This window comes from Oncorhynchus masou, chromosome 18, assembly GCF_036934945.1.
Source record: "Oncorhynchus masou masou isolate Uvic2021 chromosome 18, UVic_Omas_1.1, whole genome shotgun sequence".
In the NCBI taxonomy this organism is placed as follows: domain Eukaryota; kingdom Metazoa; phylum Chordata; class Actinopteri; order Salmoniformes; family Salmonidae; genus Oncorhynchus; species Oncorhynchus masou.
The window spans coordinates 73,014,876-73,034,875 of record NC_088229.1 but is presented as its reverse complement, the minus strand read 5'-3'; the positions used below and the strand labels follow the sequence as shown (position 1 = coordinate 73,034,875).

The following is a 20,000-nucleotide window of genomic DNA, read 5'->3' as shown; positions in this document are numbered from 1 at the left end:
AATTAAGACATCCGGGATAAATGACTAAGCTGAGCTCAATGAAGCCAAAACATGTGCGTCCAGGCTAATCAGGATGAGCAGACAGATTGTCTTCATCTCCTTCCCTGCCACAGATCACAGATGAACTGATTTACCATGGCAAAGACTCTGTGCACAAACATCAAAGAGGAGTTCTATAAGAAGAAAGGATTGCAGGTAAGAGGATCTACAAATTACAGGACAATTCTGTCTAACACATAGTAGGATGCACTCATTAAAGTAACTCCATTGTGTGACATTTTTTGGTTTCCCCAAGTAATTTTTTGCAGTGTGTCATTAAGTGTGTGTGTGTGTGTGTGTGTGGTGATTAAACATGAAGGGGACTGGCAGCAGGTCAAAATCAAATACAAGAACATGCAGAAATGGTCCCCTAATATTTCAAAGCACAAGTGCCCATGAGTGCCTGCTCACACATTGTTGTACTGAAGTAGAATACCCACAGAAATCCTTTCACCAGCATTAATGTTCAGGTGAACATAACTTTTTGATATTGTCCATTGATACAACCACATTCATATTGAACACTCTGCATTGCCAGTGATGTGCATTGATTGGTGTAATATTCCTCATCTTATGATTTCAGATGGTCTGCAATGCTGAGACTGTGATCAGCAATGTTCCATGGTACTCCATCAAAATGGCCTTGGCTCATGAATCCATGACTCCAGAAGCACTGATGGAGACGATGATGAGGGGCCTCTGGAAATCTATCATGTTAAGACTGTGAAAGCACTATTTACTCACAAGGAGTCCTCATCCCTAATTTATTTTAACCATCATGGCTGTGTCGTATTAATAAAAGGACAATATCACTGTGTTTATGAGGTCACAAGTAATGATGATATTTTGACATGACATTCAGTACAAGAAGGATGGAAAATTCTCTGGACAATTGTGTTGCTGAGAGGGAGGTGAGATACTTCAATGTACAGGCCTAATCATTTTTCCATGCCCATGCTCAGGACCAGGGCCCATAGAGTTGAGCACAAATGGCATCCTAAGGTTTTTTATTTTGGTACAACCTCCGTTATAAGGCATCGCCCTCTTTTGCCCACCCCCCAGCACCAGGTGTGGCCTTATGAAGGCCCAAAATTGTGTGTTCCTTTCTGCTCTGACAATCATGCCCCCTGTTATGGGCATGTGATATTACTGTGGCTTGTGCTGATAACCATCAATGTACAGGTTTTCTGCCATGCTATGAGGAACTGGGTCCCAGGATTAAGCACCGCACTGGGCCATGCACTGAGTGTGGAGCAAACCAGCCATGGACTGGGACAATCAGCTGAACAATCTTCCCTGATGAGGTGTGTCTGGCTATCAAAGCATTAGCAGATGTCTTCATCTCCTTCCCTGGCCACTGAGAGGAGTTCTATATGTGTTGACAAATTATTTAACACATAGTAGGATACTTTAATTTTGGTTTAAATGCAGTGGACTGCACACACTGCAGGTGGCAGGCCGAATTTAGGAAATCCTTTTTTGTTCAGGTTCTTTTTGATTTTTTGCATTGCCAGTGATGTGCATTGATTGTGTAATATTCCTCTCTTATGATGTTTGCAATGCGGTGATACAATGTTATGGCAAAATGTAATGACAAGGCTGCAAGGTAAGAGGCAACTATTTATAACCATCATTTGTCTGTTCACTGTGTTTTGATGTGTAATGATGATATTTTGTCCTGCATTTATTTTAGTGTGCAGACATGCAGGGTGACCTTTGGCCTTATATACAGACCTTTGAATGTGATATTATCAATTTTGTATAAGCCATGGACTTGGATTCTGTGCAATTTCCATCTTGTTGAGTCACTGTGACTTCAATTTTGGTTAAAGGAGCTGAATTTGGTTTTTTTTTACCTGCTTTGTTTTGTCCTTATTCAATAAAGGAACATAATGCATCCATTCATTTTTTCATATTCATATGGAATGTGCATTTTTTTATGTGCAGACAGAGTATATAGGGCCACATTTTGAAAATGCTTGGATAAAGTCACCTGTTTTTATATATTCATATGGAATGTGTATTTGTTTTGACAGAGTCCTGAAGAAAAAGGATTATCATTCATGAGGCTGGTTATTTCTGCCACACAGAAAAGCTACATATTGTTTTTACAGTTTTGATACTTATGACAATGTGATACTTAATATTCTGGCACATCAGCATGTCTTTGTTTATGAAACCATACTGAAGTACATTTTCACGAAATGCCCCACATCTGTCATTTTAACAACTGTCCTCCTTTAAAACAACTGGTTACAATATTATGACTTGTGTTTTTTTCCCCTCTGTGGCCCTAATATTCTATCATTTTATATATAGCCTTATAGTCTATGGGAAACTGTAAATTATCTAATGATAGCAACATCTAAAAATCATTTTTTATCCAAAATCATTGAAATTAATGATCACAAACATTTAAATAATAACAGTGGGTCTAGTTATATGTGATAACAATGTATAGTGAGCAGTGAAATAACTATTGGTTTCCATTTGTGCTGACTGACATTAGGGATGAGATTAAATAGATCCTGGAATTTAGCCTGGTCTGGAGCAGGCTAGCTCCACAGAATAAATCTCCATGGTAATTTATACCATAACATATCCTCCTGCCCCCTATCCATCTTTAGTGCAACCGGATTACGGATCAATTGAGCCAGGATCACCAAGATATCCTGGCTTAATCCCTTATCCTAGTTTTGTGCAACAGGCCCCAGGTCTAGAATGTCATTGTATGATGTAGCGTTAACAGCCGCAGACCATTATTCCTCCTCCACCAAACTTTACAGTTGGCACAAAATAATTTTTAAAATTAAAACACAATTTTGATAAACTCCCATATCTACTGGGGGTGAAATTCCACAGTGTTTCATCACAAAAAAAAGGTCAACCAGTGAAGAACAAACGCAATTGTAAAAACAACCCATATTTATGCTTATTTATTTTCCCTTTTGTACTTGAACTATTTTTCACATAATATTTGAAATGTCTTTACACTTTTGGACCTTTTGTGAGTGTAATGTTTACTGTTCATTTTCATTATCTATTTCACTTGCTTGTTAACATATGTTTCACATGCCAATAAAGCCCATTGATTTGAGACAGAGGGGGAGACAGACAGAGGGGGTGAGACAGACAGAGGGGGTGACAGACAGAGGGGGGTGACAGACAGAGGGGGTGACAGACAGAGGGGGGGTGACAGACAGAGGGGGGTGACAGACAGAGGGGGAGACAGACAGAGGGGGAGACAGACAGAGGGGGAGACAGACAGAGGGGGAGACAGACAGAGGGGAGACAGACAGAGGGGGAGACAGACAGAGGGGGAGACAGACAGAGGGGGAGACAGACAGAGGGGAGACAGACAGAGGGGGAGACAGACAGAGGGGGAGACAGACAGAGGGGGAGACAGACAGGGGGAGACAGACAGAGGGGGAGACAGACAGAGGGGGAGACAGACAGAGGGGAGACAGACAGAGGGGGAGACAGACAGAGGGGGGGAGACAGACAGAGGGGGAGGAGACAGAGGGGGAGGAGACAGAGGGGGAGGAGACAGAGGGGGAGGAGACAGAGGGGGAGGAGACAGAGGGGGAGGAGACAGAGGGGGAGGAGACAGAGCGAGAGAGAGCGAGAGAGAGCGAGAGAGAACAAAAGGAGGGATGGGAGAGAAATCAAGCCACACGCTTCATAGCGGCTAAGGGAGGAGAGAGAACGAGAAAAGGAAGATTTAGCATGACTGCAGAGAGTAAACTAATAAATAGTTGTAAAATAAATACAGAGTGAACAGGAGTCGCAGGCAGCTGGGATCAATAACATAGACACTAGAGGAGATGAGAGGAGGGAAGAGAGGCTGCCTAGCTAGCAGACAAACAGCCCGTGGGTCAGAAGAGAATAGTAGAAGAACTGGGAAAAAAACTATTATTAAGGTGATAAAATATATCTTTAGTCTCTATGAGGACCATTGATCACAACACCAGAGAGAAAGGAAATAGGGAGAGAGACGGCGAGAGAGAGCGGGAGAGACGGCGAGAGAGAGCGGGAGAGACGGCGAGAGAGAGCGGGAGAGACGGCGAGAGAGAGCGGGAGAGACGGCGAGAGAGAGCGGGAGAGACGGCGAGAGAGAGCGGGAGAGACGGCGAGAGAGAGCGGGAGAGACGGCGAGAGAGAGCGGGAGAGACGGCGAGAGAGAGCGGGAGAGACGGCGAGAGAGAGAGACAGGGAGAGACAGCGAGAGAGAGAGACAGGGAGAGACAGCGAGAGAGAGAGACAGCGAGAGAGAGCGGGAGAGACAGCGAGAGAGAGAGAGACAGCAAGAGAGAGAGACAGCAAAAGAGAGAGAAAGGGAGACAGCAAGAGAGAGAGACTTGGGGTGGCGTATACATGGGCTGCTGATCATCTTTGTGAGGAACTGAGGTAGAAACAGCAGGAAAATCCTGACTGACTGACTGACTGTCTGTCTCACTGTTACGTTCCCCAGTTTGTGTTGTAGTTTGTCTTTTTGCATGTGTTTATTTCAGGAAATGGCTTCCTGAAATCCCTCAAGCAGCTGATTGGTCGACTCCATGGCTAATTGGAGAGCTGACCCCGCCCCCTCATCAAGACGCAGCTGTCTCCAATTACCCATTCATTCTGAAGCTATATAAAAGCCAGTGTTCTGTTCAGGAGGTTAATGGCTGGGAGGTCATTGCAGAGAGATTGAATGTGATAGAGAATCATTGCAGAGAGAGGAGGCTGATGGCTGTGGATCATTTACTATGTTAGTTGTTGGTAGCAGTTGGTATGTTCAGTGAGTTTGTTGCTCAGATAGAGCTTATTTGATGTCCTTTGTTTCTCAGTTTGTTTGAGAAACTATTTGTTCTCCTGTTTCATTTGTTCCCAGGGGGGAAGGGGAAGGCACCTAGGGAGTTCTTAGGCAAGAGGCCCGAGGGCATACATATACCCGTAGCATATTCACTGTCTAGGCACACTAGGTAAGACCTGGGCGGACCACCCCCTTGTATTTTGGTTAGGGCACCAGGTGGTGCTAAATTAGGTAAGTAGTGGGTAGGCAGGTAAGATAGGAGAGGGGGGGGCTTTGAGATTTACTTTCTTTGCTTTGGTTCCGTCCAGCCCCTTTTCCCCATATTACCGTGTGAAGGAATAAAGTCCTGGTAAACGGTACCACATTCTGCCTGTTGTCATTCTTTCTTGCACCTACAGTCCAGACCTCTTTCACTTCACGGAGAGTTTAGTTGTAGCAGGGTGTTGCGTTCCCTCTTCATAGAGGCGTGCGTAACAGCCACTCAAAGCAACAACCCAGATGGATGATTTAGCATTTTAATTCCACTGTGATTCTATGAGAATTACTAGAGAAATGAGAGACTCTACGGGGAAGAGCTGTAGAAACTGGTCACGGATTCAAGCCCGAAGCTTTTCAGACCAGGCTGGTAGAAGATGTGCCAAACAAGCCAGAGGTCCATGTTAAACGTGATCTTTTGCATTTTGGACCCATCCAGAGTCAGTATTACAGTACGGGACATAATATCTAGTAACATACAACTCTCTTGCTGTCTCTCTCTCTCTCTTGCTGTCTCTCTCTCTCTCTTGCTGTCTCTCTCTCTCTCTTGCTGTCTCTCTCTCTTGCTGTCTCTCTCTCTCTCTTGCTGTCTCTCTCTCTCTCTTGCTGTCTCTCTCTCTCTCTTGCTGTCTCTCTCTCTCTCTTGCTGTCTCTCTCTCTCTCTTGCTGTCTCTCTCTCTCTCTTGCTGTCTCTCTCTCTCTCTTGCTGTCTCTCTCTCTCTCTCTTGCTCTCTCTCTTGCTGTCTCTCTAGTAACACACAACACGCTCCAGTAGGAGAGAGTGTCGTCAGGGAGACCGTAGGGCTGCAGGCTAGTGGAGCACAGCATGATAGAAACACATAACAAGATGTTAACGGTCGGGTTGAGGAGGAGCTGAGAGAGGGAGGGAGCTGGGTGTAAGAGCCAGGAGCAAATCAGGGAGGGGAGAGAGGGAGGGAATGTGTGTGAAAGGGGGAGGAAGGTCTTGAGAGAGACAGGAGAGGAGAGTGAGAACAGACGGTCGTTGGCATACCTTTATCGATGGAGGCTCCGGCCATGTGGTAGAAACTCAGAGCTGTATCCACATCATTCACATTCTTCAGGAAGGTAAAGAAATTCTCCACCTCCTCAAAGGTAATGCCCTATAGAGACAGGAGAGAGAGACAGGAGAGAGAGAGAGAGACAGGAGAGAGAGAGACAGGAGAGAGAGAGAGAGAGACAGGAGAGAGAGAGAGAGAGACAGGAGAGAGAGAGAGAGAGACAGGAGAGAGAGAGAGAGACAGGAGAGAGAGAGAGACAGGAGAGAGAGAGAGAGAGGAGAGAGAGAGAGAGAGACAGGAGAGAGAGAGAGACACAATAGAGAGAGAGACAGGAGAGAGAGAGAGACAGGAGAGAGAGAGAGACAGGAGAGAGAGAGACAGGAGAGAGACAGAGACAGGAGAGAGACAGGAGAGAGAGACAGGAGAGAGAGAGAGAGAAAGAGAGAGAAAGAGATAGAGACAGATTAAAAGGATAAAGCAAACCATGAATCTCAATTAGCTACTTAAACTCTAACATCCTCCTTGGCACTCGCATGTTCCTCAACATTTGGAACCAAGAACTGATCACCCCAATCCACAAAAGTGGAGACACATTTTAGCCCAGAAATTACCGTGGAGTCTGCATCAACAGCAATCTCAGAAACACTCTGCAGTATCAACAGCAGACTATTACAACCCCCCCCCCACCCCACCCCACCACAAAGCCATCACCTACAGAGAAACAAATCTAGAAAAGAGCCCACTCAGCCAGCTGGTCCTGGGCCTCTGTCCACAAACAGAGCCCCAGGACAGAAACACAATTAGACCCAACCAAATTATGAGAAAACAAAAAAGATAATTACTTGACACATTGGAAAGAATCAACAACAAAAAACCCGGAGCAAACTAGAATGCCATTTGTCCCTAAACAGAGAGTACACAGTGGCAGAATACCTGACCACTGTGACTGACCCACACTTAATGAAATCCTCGACTAGGTACAGACTCAGTGAGTATAGCCTTGCTATTGAGAGAGGCCGCCGAAGGCAAACCTGGCTCCCACAGAGCACAGAAAGAAGTTGAAAACAAATCAAACATTGATAAACCTCCATATCTGTCAGGTGAAATAGCGCAGTGTGCCATCACAGCAGCTAGATGTGTGACCTGTTGCCATGAGAAAAGGGCAACCAGATTACAAACAACATTGTAAATTCAACCTACATTTATGCGTTTAATTACCTTCCCCCTACTGAACGGTACGGACTGAGCAGGTACCTGGACCACCATCGAAGGAAACGGTGAGACAGAACAGGAAGGAAGCGACGGTGAAAATATTCACGCGGGGCAGCAGGTGTTGGAGAATACGGTGATGATGCGCAACCTTCGGTTGGTAAGGGGGACAAATGTCACCACGGACAATTTCTTCACTTCACCGTCATTGGCGAACAAGATGCCTGCGAGCTCACCCCCCTCCCCTGCACAGCCGTTGTAGGACACAACAGCGCTGAAGAATGACAAGACAACACTCCTACTTTACCAACGCAAGGCAAGAAAGAACGTTTCTGTCAGTTGACATCGATGTGAGAGATGAAATAAAGGAGAAAACCTGGATACTATTACGTACTACAAACAAAACAAAGATAGATGAAATGATGCTCTCCTGTAGAACACGTTCTGCATTTTCCAACGGGAAAAGAATCCTCAATGTTTTCTACTCGAAAGGTCGGATGTTTTTGGATCAGGCGGCTGTTCTGTTCCCACCACTGGCATGTGGCTGTGTTCTACAACGAGCTTGATGTGGCCGCAAGTGTATCAACAGCTTGAAGAGACTTCATCAGGACAGACTTCATCAGGAGTCTGGCACACGAGCTCCGGCGAGAGACATGGCGAGTCTGGCCCACGAGCTCCGGCGAGAGACATGGCGAGTCTGGCCCACGAGCTCCGCGAGAGACATGGCGAGTCTGGCCCACGAGCTCCGCGAGAGACATGGCGAGTCTGGCCCACGAGCTCCGCGAGAGACATGGCGAGTCTGGCCCACGAGCTCCGCGAGAGACATGGCGAGTCTGGCACACGAGCCCTTTGAGGACTGAGGCAGCAGAAAAGATTCAAGTGAAGCCTTTGATGCACAAAGAACAGAACCCAAGACACCTGCAGCTACGTGTTGGTGGGAACTGTGAGTGGCGAAGGTTTGTGTCGACTGTTTGGACAAGGGATAACCGCTAAATTAAAAGCAACTGACGCCACTGAGTGAAGCAGCAGCACGAGCTGACATTCAATACAATGCCATTACTGATTTAGTGCTGGTTTTCACTATGTATCAAACAACACTCGGCGCTTACGGTGATGTTTAAGGCCACTGAGGTCACGGTGATGTTTAAGGTCACGGTGCTGTTTAAGGCCACTGAGGTCACGGTGCTGTTTAAGGCCACTGAGGTCACGGCGATGTTTAAGGCCACTGAGGTCACGGCGATGTTTAAGGTCACGGTGATGTTTAAGGCCACGGTGCTGTTTAAGGCCACTGAGGTCACGGTGCTGTTTAAGGCCACTGAGGTCACGGCGATGTTTAAGGCCACTGAGGTCACGGCGATGTTTAAGGTCACGGTGATGTTTAAGGCCACTGAGGTCACGGTGATGTTTAAGGCCACCGAGGTCACGGCGATGTTTAAGGCCACCGAGGTCACGGCGATGTTTAAGGCCACCGAGGTCACGGCGATGTTTAAGGCCACCGAGGTCACGGCGATGTTTAAGGCCACACAGGTCACGGTGATGTTTAAGGCCACTGAGGTCACGGCGATGTTTAAGGTCACGGCGATGTTTAAGGCCACCGAGGTCACGGCGATGTTTAAGGCCACCGAGGTCACGGCGATGTTTAAGGCCACCGAGGTCACGGCGATGTTTAAGGCCACCGAGGTCACGGCGATGTTTAAGGCCACCGAGGTCACGGCGATGTTTAAGGCCACCGAGGTCACGGCGATGTTTAAGGCCACCGAGGTCACGGCGATGTTTAAGGCCACCCAGGTCACGGCGATGTTTAAGGCCACTGAGGTCACGGCGATGTTTAAGGTCACGGCGATGTTTAAGGTCACGGCGATGTTTAAGGCCACCGAGGTCACGGCGATGTTTAAGGTCACGGCGATGTTTAAGGCCACCGAGGTCACGGCGATGTTTAAGGCCACCGAGGTCACGGCGATGTTTAAGGCCACCGAGGTCACGGCGATGTTTAAGGCCACCGAGGTCACGGCGATGTTTAAGGCCACCGAGGTCACGGCGATGTTTAAGGCCACCGAGGTCACGGCGATGTTTAAGGCCACCGAGGTCACGGCGATGTTTAAGGCCACCCAGGTCACGGCGATGTTTAAGGCCACCCAGGTCACGGCGATGTTTAAGGCCACTGAGGTCACGGCGATGTTTAAGGTCACGGCGATGTTTAAGGCCACCGAGGTCACGGCGATGTTTAAGGCCACCGAGGTCACGGCGATGTTTAAGGCCACCGAGGTCACGGCGATGTTTAAGGCCACCGAGGTCACGGCGATGTTTAAGGCCACCGAGGTCACGGCGATGTTTAAGGCCACCGAGGTCACGGCGATGTTTAAGGCCACCGAGGTCACGGCGATGTTTAAGGCCACCGAGGTCACGGCGATGTTTAAGGCCACCGAGGTCACGGCGATGTTTAAGGCCACCGAGGTCACGGCGATGTTTAAGGCCACCGAGGTCACGGCGATGTTTAAGGCCACCGAGGTCACGGCGATGTTTAAGGCCACCGAGGTCACGGCGATGTTTAAGGCCACCGAGGTCACGGCGATGTTTAAGGCAACCGAGGTCACGGCGATGTTTAAGGCCACCGAGGTCACGGCGATGTTTAAGGCCACTGAGGTCACGGTGATGTTTAAGGCCACCGAGGTCACGGTGATGTTTAAGGCCACGGTGATGTTTAAGGCCACTGAGGTCACGGTGATGTTTAAGGTCACGGTGATGTTTAAGGCCACTGAGGTCACGGTGATGGTTAAGGTCATGGCGGTGTTTAAAACCACTGAGGTCACGGTGATGTTTAAGGCCACCGAGGTCACGGTGATGTTTAAGGCCATCTGACCACATGTGGTTGCTGACCGTGCGTCTTCATGTTCGGGTTATTTAAAAAAAAATAATTTTAAACTAAAAATAAGCCACTAGCATGTTACAATTATGAAACACATCTGTTGGAACAAAATAGTAAGACTAAACAGTTGAATTAGGTGTTTTTTTTTTTGGGGGGGGGGGGTTTGTTCTTACATATTGCCTACAGTAACAAACTTATGAAAATGCTATTTTGCTATTTGAAATGAGACAAAAAAAATCTTATTGTAATGTTCCTACTGAACACCTTCAAATGATTATTTTAGCAATGGCATATATGAAATGCATTAATCCCACTGTTAGAATGATGGTCCCTAGAAGTTCCAGCGTTAATAGGAAATCTGCGTCAAATGATTTTATTGCTGTGAAACTCAGTTAAACATTATCATGACGAGAGACCTGATTACACACACACAGCTCTGATTACGCTCCTGTAGTTAGGAGACATCTATTCAACGGTGTGACACTGAGAAGGGGGTAGCATGACAGGGGAAGCAAGCTTTACACCCTCGTACACACACAAACACACTGCTGAATGAGCTGACAGCAGAGAGAGGAGCAGCTGGCTGTGTCAACTCAATAATTCTCCTAGAGAGAGGAAGAGAGGAAGGGAGAGAGAAGGAGAGAGAGAGGGAGAGAGAGAGAGAGAGAAGGAGAGAGAGGAGCAGCTGGCTGTATCAACTCAATAATTCTCCTAGAGAGAGGAAGAGAGGAAGGGAGAGAGAAGGAGAGAGAGAGGGAGAAAGGGAGAGAAGAGGCCATAGAGGGATAGAGAGTGTTCCAGAGTGTTCCATGTGAGAGCAGGTTTAGCCCTGACAGATTCTCCTGTTACCTCTGCCCGAGTGGGGTTGAGACTGGGAGACGCACAGAGGTGTGGGGTTGAGACCGGGAGACGCACAGAGGTGTGTGGGGTTGAGACCGGGAGACACACAGAGGTGTGTGGGGTTGAGACCGGGAGACACACAGAGGTGTGGGGTTGAGACCGGGAGACGCACAGAGGTGTGTGGGGTTGAGACCGGGAGACGCACAGAGGTGTGGGGTTGAGACCGGGAGACGCACAGAGGTGTGTGGGGTTGAGACCGGGAGACGCACAGAGATGTGTGGGGTTGAGACCGGGAGACACACAGAGGTGTGTGGGGTTGAGACCGGGAGACGCACAGAGGTGTGGGGTTGAGACCGGGAGACGCACAGAGGTGTGTGGGGTTGAGACCGGGAGACGCACAGAGGTGTGGGGTTGAGACCGGGAGACGCACAGAGGTGTGTGGGGTTGAGACCGGGAGACGCACAGAGGTGTGTGGGGTTGAGACCGGGAGACACACAGAGGTGTGTGGGGTTGAGACCGGGAGACACACTGAGGTGTGTGGGGTTGAGACCGGGAGACGCACAGAGGTGTGTGGGGTTGAGACCGGGAGACACACAGAGGTGTGTGGGGTTGAGACCGGGAGACACACAGAGGTGTGTGGGGTTGAGACCGGGAGACGCACAGAGGTGTGTGGGGTTGAGACCGGGAGACGCACAGAGGTGTGTGGGGTTGAGACCGGGAGACACACAGAGGTGTGTGGGGTTGAGACCGGGAGACACACTGTGGTGTGGGGTTGAGACCGGGAGACGCACAGAGGTGTGTGGGGTTGAGACCGGGAGACACACTGTGGTGTGTGGGGTTGAGACCGGGAGACACACTGTGGTGTGGGGTTGAGACCGGGAGACAGAGGTGTGGGGTTGAGACCGGTGGACACAGAGACAGCTGTCCCCTTGTCCAGACATCTCCTTGGCATCAATGAACACCTAAGTAGCAACTCAGAACAAACAGAGAGACAGAAGTAGGTTCTCTGTACGCAGTTGACCTGACACACAAAGGAGACACAGAGACTGAGACTCTGCATTCAGAATTCTGCAAAACCTCTGCGTACAGCGTAAAACACCAAATAATACACTCAGAGCAGAATTACGCCGATACCCTCTAATCATCAACGTCCAGAAAAGAGACGTTAAATTCTACAACCACCTAAAAGGAAGCGATTCCCAAACCTTCCATAACAAAGCCATCATCAACAGAGAGATGAACCTGGAGAAGAGTCCCCTAAGCAAGCTGGTCCTGGGGCTCTGTTCACAAACACAAACACACAGTACAGAGCCCCTGGACAGCAACACAATTAGACCCAATCAAATCATGAGAAAACAAAAAGATAATTACTTGGTGGTCAGAGCGTAGGGACAGCAGGTAGCCTAGTGGTTAGAGTGTAGGGGAGGCAGGTAGCCTAGTGGTTAAAGTGTAGGGACGGCAGGTAGCCTAGTGGTTAGAGTGTAGGGGAGGCAGGTAGCCTAGTGGTTAGAGTGTAGGGACGGCAGGTAGCCTAGTGGTTAGAGTGTAGGGACGGCAGGTAGCCTAGTGGTTAGAGTGTAGGGGAGGCAGGTAGCCTAGTGGTTAGAGTGTAGGGACGGCAGGTAGCCTAGTGGTTAGAGTGTAGGGGAGGCAGGTAGCCTAGTGGTTAGAGTGTAGGGGCGGCAGGTAGCCTAGTGGTTAGAGTGTAGGGGCGGCAGGTAGCCTAGTGGTTAGAGTGTAGGGGCGGCAGGTAGCCTAGTGGTTAGAGTGTAGGGACGGCAGGTAGCCTAGTGGTTAGAGTGTAGGGACGGCAGGTAGCCTAGTGGTTAGAGTGTAGGGACGGCAGGTAGCCTAGTGGTTAGAGTGTAGGGAGGCAGGTAGCCTAGTGGTTAGAGTGTAGGGGAGGCAGATAGCCTAGTGGTTAGAGTGTAGGGACGGCAGATAGCCTAGTGGTTAGAGTGTAGGGGAGGCAGGTAGCCTAGTGGTTAGAGTGTAGGGACGGCAGATAGCCTAGTGGTTAGAGTGTAGGGACGGCAGATAGCCTAGTGGTTAGAGTGTAGGGGAGGCAGATAGCCTAGTGGTTAGAGTGTAGGGGAGGCAGATAGCCTAGTGGTTAGAGTGTAGGGGAGGCAGGTAGCCTAGTGGTTAGAGTGTAGGGACGGCAGATAGCCTAGTGGTTAGAGTGTAGGGGAGGCAGATAGCCTAGTGGTTAGAGTGTAGGGGAGGCAGGTAGCCTAGTGGTTAGAGTGTAGGGACGGCAGGTAGCCTAGTGGTTAGAGTGTAGGGGAGGCAGGTAGCCTAGTGGTTAGAGTGTAGGGACGGCAGATAGCCTAGTGGTTAGAGTGTAGGGGAGGCAGATAGCCTAGTGGTTAGAGTGTAGGGGGGGCAGGTAGCCTAGTGGTTAGAGTGTAGGGACGGCAGGTAGCCTAGTGGTTAGAGTGTAGGGACGGCAGGTAGCCTAGTGGTTAGAGTGTAGGGGAGGCAGGTAGCCTAGTGGTTAGAGTGTAGGGGAGGCAGGTAGCCTAGTGGTTAGTGTGTAGGGACGGCAGATAGCCTAGTGGTTAGAGTGTAGGGACGGCAGATAGCCTAGTGGTTAGAGTGTAGGGGAGGCAGGTAGCCTAGTGGTTAGAGTGTAGGGGAGGCAGGTAACCTAGTGGTTAGAGTGTAGGGGAGGCAGGTAACCTAGTGGTTAGAGTGTAGGGACGGCAGGTAGCCTAGTGGTTAGAGTGTAGGGACGGCAGGTAGCCTAGTGGTTAGAGTGTAGGGACGGCAGGTAGCCTAGTGGTTAGAGTGTAGGGACGGCAGGTAGCCTAGTGGTTAGAGTGTAGGGACGGCAGGTAGCCTAGTGGTTAGAGTGTAGGGACGGCAGATAGCCTAGTGGTTAGAGTGTAGGGGAGGCAGATAGCCTAGTGGTTAGAGTGTAGGGGAGGCAGGTAGCCTAGTGGTTAGAGTGTAGGGGAGGCAGGTAGCCTAGTGGTTAGAGTGTAGGGACGGAAGGTAACCTAGTGGTTAGAGTGTAGGGACGGCAGGTAGCCTAGTGGTTAGAGTGTAGGGACGGCAGGTAGCCTAGTGGTTAGAGTGTAGGGGAGGCAGGTAGTCTAGTGGTTAGAGTGTAGGGGAGGCAGGTAGTCTAGTGGTTAGAGTGTAGGGGAGGCAGATAGCCTAGTGGTTAGAGTGTAGGGGAGGCAGGTAGCCTAGTGGTTAGTGTGTAGGGACGGCAGATAGCCTAGTGGTTAGAGTGTAGGGACGGCAGGTAGCCTAGTGGTTAGAGTGTAGGGACGGCAGGTAGCCTAGTGGTTAGAGTGTAGGGGAGGCAGGTAGCCTAGTGGTTAGAGTGTAGGGGAGGCAGATAGCCTAGTGGTTAGAGTGTAGGGACGGCAGATAGCCTAGTGGTTAGAGTGTAGGGGAGGCAGGTAGCCTAGTGGTTAGTGTGTAGGGACGGCAGATAGCCTAGTGGTAAGAGTGTAGGGACGGCAGGTAGCCTAGTGGTTAGAGTGTAGGGACGGCAGGTAGCCTAGTGGTTAGAGTGTAGGGACGGCAGATAGCCTAGTGGTTAGAGTGTAGGGACGGCAGATAGCCTAGTGGTTAGAGTGTAGGGGAGGCAGATAGCCTAGTGGTTAGAGTGTAGGGGAGGCAGATAGCCTAGTGGTTAGAGTGTAGGGGAGGCAGGTAGCCTAGTGGTTAGAGTGTAGGGACGGCAGATAGCCTAGTGGTTAGAGTGTAGGGGAGGCAGATAGCCTAGTGGTTAGAGTGTAGGGGAGGCAGGTAGCCTAGTGGTTAGAGTGTAGGGACGGCAGGTAGCCTAGTGGTTAGAGTGTAGGGGAGGCAGGTAGCCTAGTGGTTAGAGTGTAGGGACGGCAGATAGCCTAGTGGTTAGAGTGTAGGGGAGGCAGATAGCCTAGTGGTTAGAGTGTAGGGGAGGCAGGTAGCCTAGTGGTTAGAGTGTAGGGACGGCAGGTAGCCTAGTGGTTAGAGTGTAGGGACGGCAGGTAGCCTAGTGGTTAGAGTGTAGGGACGGCAGGTAGCCTAGTGGTTAGAGTGTAGGGACGGCAGATAGCCTAGTGGTTAGAGTGTAGGGGAGGCAGATAGCCTAGTGGTTAGAGTGTAGGGGAGGCAGGTAGCCTAGTGGTTAGAGTGTAGGGGCGGCAGGTAGCCTAGTGGTTAGAGTGTAGGGACGGCAGGTAGCCTAGTGGTTAGAGTGTAGGGACGGCAGGTAGCCTAGTGGTTAGAGTGTAGGGGAGGCAGGTAGTCTAGTGGTTAGAGTGTAGGGGAGGCAGATAGCCTAGTGGTTAGAGTGTAGGGGAGGCAGGTAGCCTAGTGGTTAGTGTGTAGGGACGGCAGATAGCCTAGTGGTTAGAGTGTAGGGACGGCAGATAGCCTAGTGGTTAGAGTGTAGGGGAGGCAGGTAGCCTAGTGGTTAGAGTGTAGGGGAGGCAGGTAGTCTAGTGGTTAGAGTGTAGGGGAGGCAGATAGCCTAGTGGTTAGAGTGTAGGGGAGGCAGGTAGCCTAGTGGTTAGTGTGTAGGGACGGCAGATAGCCTAGTGGTTAGAGTGTAGGGACGGCAGATAGCCTAGTGGTTAGAGTGTAGGGGAGGCAGGTAGCCTAGTGGTTAGAGTGTAGGGGAGGCAGGTAACCTAGTGGTTAGAGTGTAGGGGAGGCAGGTAACCTAGTGGTTAGAGTGTAGGGACGGCAGGTAGCCTAGTGGTTAGAGTGTAGGGACGGCAGGTAGCCTAGTGGTTAGAGTGTAGGGACGGCAGGTAACCTAGTGGTTAGAGTGTAGGGACGGCAGGTAGCCTAGTGGTTAGAGTGTAGGGACGGCAGGAAACCTAGTGGTTAGAGTGTAGGGGAGGCAGGTAGCCTAGTGGTTAGAGTATAGGGACGGCAGGTAGCCTAGTGGTTAGAGTGTAGGGGCGGCAGGTGGCCTAGTGGTTAGAGTGTAGGGGAGGCAGGTAGCCTAGTGGTTAGAGTGTAGGGGAGGCAGGTAACCTAGTGGTTAGAGTGTAGGGGAGGCAGGTAACCTAGTGGTTAGAGTGTAGGGGAGGCAGGTAACCTAGTGGTTAGAGTGTAGGGACGGCAGGTAGCCTAGTGGTTAGAGTGTAGGGACGGCAGGTAACCTAGTGGTTAGAGTGTAGGGACGGCAGGTAGCCTAGTGGTTAGAGTGTAGGGACGGCAGGAAACCTAGTGGTTAGAGTGTAGGGACGGCAGGTAGCCTAGTGGTTAGAGTGTAGGGACGGCAGGTAGCCTAGAGGTTAGAGTGTAGGGGAGGCAGGTAGCCTAGTGGTTAGAGTGTAGGGGCGGCAGGTAACCTAGTGGTTAGAGTGTAGGGGCGGCAGGTAGCCTAGTGGTTAGAGTGTAGGGACGGCAGGTAGCCTAGTGGTTAGAGTGTAGGGGCGGCAGGTAGCCTAGTGGTTAGAGTGTAGGGGCGGCAGGTAGCCTAGTGGTTAGAGTGTAGGGATGGCAGATAGCCTAGTGGTTAGAGTGTAGGGATGGCAGGTAGCCTAGTGGTTAGAGTGTAGGGACGGCAGGTAGCCTAGTGGTAAGAGTGTAGGGGCGGCAGGTAGCCTAGTGGTTAGAGTGTAGGGACGGCAGGTAGCCTAGTGGTTAGAGTGTAGGGACGGCAGATAGCCTAGTGGTTAGAGTGTAGGGACGGCAGATAGCCTAGTGGTTAGAGTGTAGGGAGGCAGATAGCCTAGTGGTTAGAGTGTAGGGAGGCAGATAGCCTAGTGGTTAGAGTGTAGGGGAGGCAGGTAGCCTAGTGGTTAGAGTGTAGGGACGGCAGATAGCCTAGTGGTTAGAGTGTAGGGGAGGCAGATAGCCTAGTGGTTAGAGTGTAGGGGAGGCAGGTAGCCTAGTGGTTAGAGTGTAGGGACGGCAGGTAGCCTAGTGGTTAGAGTGTAGGGGAGGCAGGTAGCCTAGTGGTTAGAGTGTAGGGACGGCAGATAGCCTAGTGGTTAGAGTGTAGGGGAGGCAGATAGCCTAGTGGTTAGAGTGTAGGGGAGGCAGGTAGCCTAGTGGTTAGAGTGTAGGGACGGCAGGTAGCCTAGTGGTTAGAGTGTAGGGACGGCAGGTAGCCTAGTGGTTAGAGTGTAGGGACGGCAGGTAGCCTAGTGGTTAGAGTGTAGGGACGGCAGATAGCCTAGTGGTTAGAGTGTAGGGGAGGCAGATAGCCTAGTGGTTAGAGTGTAGGGGAGGCAGGTAGCCTAGTGGTTAGAGTGTAGGGGAGGCAGGTAGCCTAGTGGTTAGAGTGTAGGGACGGAAGGTAACCTAGTGGTTAGAGTGTAGGGACGGCAGGTAGCCTAGTGGTTAGAGTGTAGGGACGGCAGGTAGCCTAGTGGTTAGAGTGTAGGGGAGGCAGGTAGTCTAGTGGTTAGAGTGTAGGGGAGGCAGATAGCCTAGTGGTTAGAGTGTAGGGGAGGCAGGTAGCCTAGTGGTTAGTGTGTAGGGACGGCAGATAGCCTAGTGGTTAGAGTGTAGGGACGGCAGATAGCCTAGTGGTTAGAGTGTAGGGGAGGCAGGTAGCCTAGTGGTTAGAGTGTAGGGGAGGCAGGTAGTCTAGTGGTTAGAGTGTAGGGGAGGCAGATAGCCTAGTGGTTAGAGTGTAGGGGAGGCAGGTAGCCTAGTGGTTAGTGTGTAGGGACGGCAGATAGCCTAGTGGTTAGAGTGTAGGGACGGCAGATAGCCTAGTGGTTAGAGTGTAGGGGAGGCAGGTAGCCTAGTGGTTAGAGTGTAGGGGAGGCAGGTAACCTAGTGGTTAGAGTGTAGGGGAGGCAGGTAACCTAGTGGTTAGAGTGTAGGGACGGCAGGTAGCCTAGTGGTTAGAGTGTAGGGACGGCAGGTAGCCTAGTGGTTAGAGTGTAGGGACGGCAGGTAACCTAGTGGTTAGAGTGTAGGGACGGCAGGTAGCCTAGTGGTTAGAGTGTAGGGACGGCAGGAAACCTAGTGGTTAGAGTGTAGGGGAGGCAGGTAGCCTAGTGGTTAGAGTATAGGGACGGCAGGTAGCCTAGTGGTTAGAGTGTAGGGGCGGCAGGTGGCCTAGTGGTTAGAGTGTAGGGAGGCAGGTAGCCTAGTGGTTAGAGTGTAGGGGAGGCAGGTAACCTAGTGGTTAGAGTGTAGGGGAGGCAGGTAACCTAGTGGTTAGAGTGTAGGGGAGGCAGGTAACCTAGTGGTTAGAGTGTAGGGACGGCAGGTAGCCTAGTGGTTAGAGTGTAGGGACGGCAGGTAACCTAGTGGTTAGAGTGTAGGGACGGCAGGTAGCCTAGTGGTTAGAGTGTAGGGACGGCAGGAAACCTAGTGGTTAGAGTGTAGGGACGGCAGGTAGCCTAGTGGTTAGAGTGTAGGGACGGCAGGTAGCCTAGAGGTTAGAGTGTAGGGGAGGCAGGTAGCCTAGTGGTTAGAGTGTAGGGGCGGCAGGTAACCTAGTGGTTAGAGTGTAGGGGCGGCAGGTAGCCTAGTGGTTAGAGTGTAGGGACGGCAGGTAGCCTAGTGGTTAGAGTGTAGGGGCGGCAGGTAGCCTAGTGGTTAGAGTGTAGGGGCGGCAGGTAGCCTAGTGGTTAGAGTGTAGGGACGGCAGGTAGCCTAGTGGTTAGAGTGTAGGGGCGGCAGGTAGCCTAGTGGTTAGAGTGTAGGGGCGGCAGGTAGCCTAGTGGTTAGAGTGTAGGGATGGCAGATAGCCTAGTGGTTAGAGTGTAGGGATGGCAGGTAGCCTAGTGGTTAGAGTGTAGGGACGGCAGGTAGCCTAGTGGTAAGAGTGTAGGGGCGGCAGGTAGCCTAGTGGTTAGAGTGTAGGGACGGCAGGTAGCCTAGTGGTTAGAGTGTAGGACTAGTAACCGAAAAGTTGCTAGATCGAATCCCCGAGCTGAATAGGTAGAAATCTGTCGTTCTGCCCAAGAACAAGGCAGTTAACCCAATGTTCCCCGGTAGGCCATCATTGTAAATAAGAATTTGTTCTTAACTGACTTGCCTAGTTAAATAAATTAAATACACAATGGCAGAATAGCTGATCACTGTCACTGACCCAAACTTAAGGAAAGCTTTGACTATGTACAGACTCAGTGAGCGTAGCCTTGCTATTGAGAAAGAGAAAGGCCGCCGTAGGCAGACATGGCTCTCAAGAGAAGACAGGCTATGTGCACACTGCCCACAAAATGAGGTGGAAACTGAGCTGCACTTCCTAACCTCCTGCCCAATGTATGACCATATTAGAGACACATATTTCCCTCAGATTACACAGATCCACAACGAATTAGAAGACAAATCCAATTTTGATAAACTCCCAAATCTACTGGGTGAAATTCCACAGTGTGTCATCACAGACCAGCAAGATTTGTGACCTGTTACCACAAGAAGAGGTCAACCAGTGAAGAACAAAACCCATATTTACGTATTTTTTTTCCTTTTGTACTATATTCACATCGTTACAACACTGTATATAGACATAATATGACATTTGAAATGTCTTTATTCTTTTGGAACTTCTGTGAGTGTAATGTTCACTGTCAATCTTCATGGTTTATTTCACTTTTTTTTAATCTATTTCACGAGACAGAAACACAGAGAGAGAGAGACAGATGACAGAGACACAGAGAGCGAGACAGATGACACGACAGAGAGAGAGAGAGATGACAGAGAGAGCGAGAGAGAGATGACAGAGAGACAGAGAGATGACAGAGAGAGTGAGAGAGAGATGACAGAGAGACACAGAGAGAGAGAGAGAGATGACAGAGAGACACAGAGAGAGAGAGAGATGACAGAGAGACACAGAGAGAGATGACAGAGAGACACGACAGAGAGACACAGAGAGAGAGAGACAGATGACAGAGACACAGAGAGAGAGACAGATGACAAGAGAGACACAGAGAGAGAGAGAGAGATGACAGAGAGACACAGCGAGAGAGAGAGACACACAGAGAGAGAGAGAGAGACACAGAGAGAGAGAGAGAGACACAGAGAGAGAGAGAGACACAGAGAGAGAGATGAC

The 20,000-nt window shown here is 50.1% G+C and overlaps 1 protein-coding gene across 1 annotated transcript in view; it reads right to left on the bottom strand.

The window, feature by feature from the left end:
- The window catches only part of micu1 (mitochondrial calcium uptake 1), an 88,151-nt gene that overhangs the window by 5,222 nt on the left and 62,929 nt on the right, over positions 1-20,000 (bottom strand). Inside the window, exon 8 of the mRNA XM_064924433.1 lies at positions 6,102-6,210. Within this exon, the coding sequence (XP_064780505.1) occupies positions 6,102-6,210 (109 nt within the window). The remainder of the gene's footprint in view (positions 1-6,101; positions 6,211-20,000) is intronic.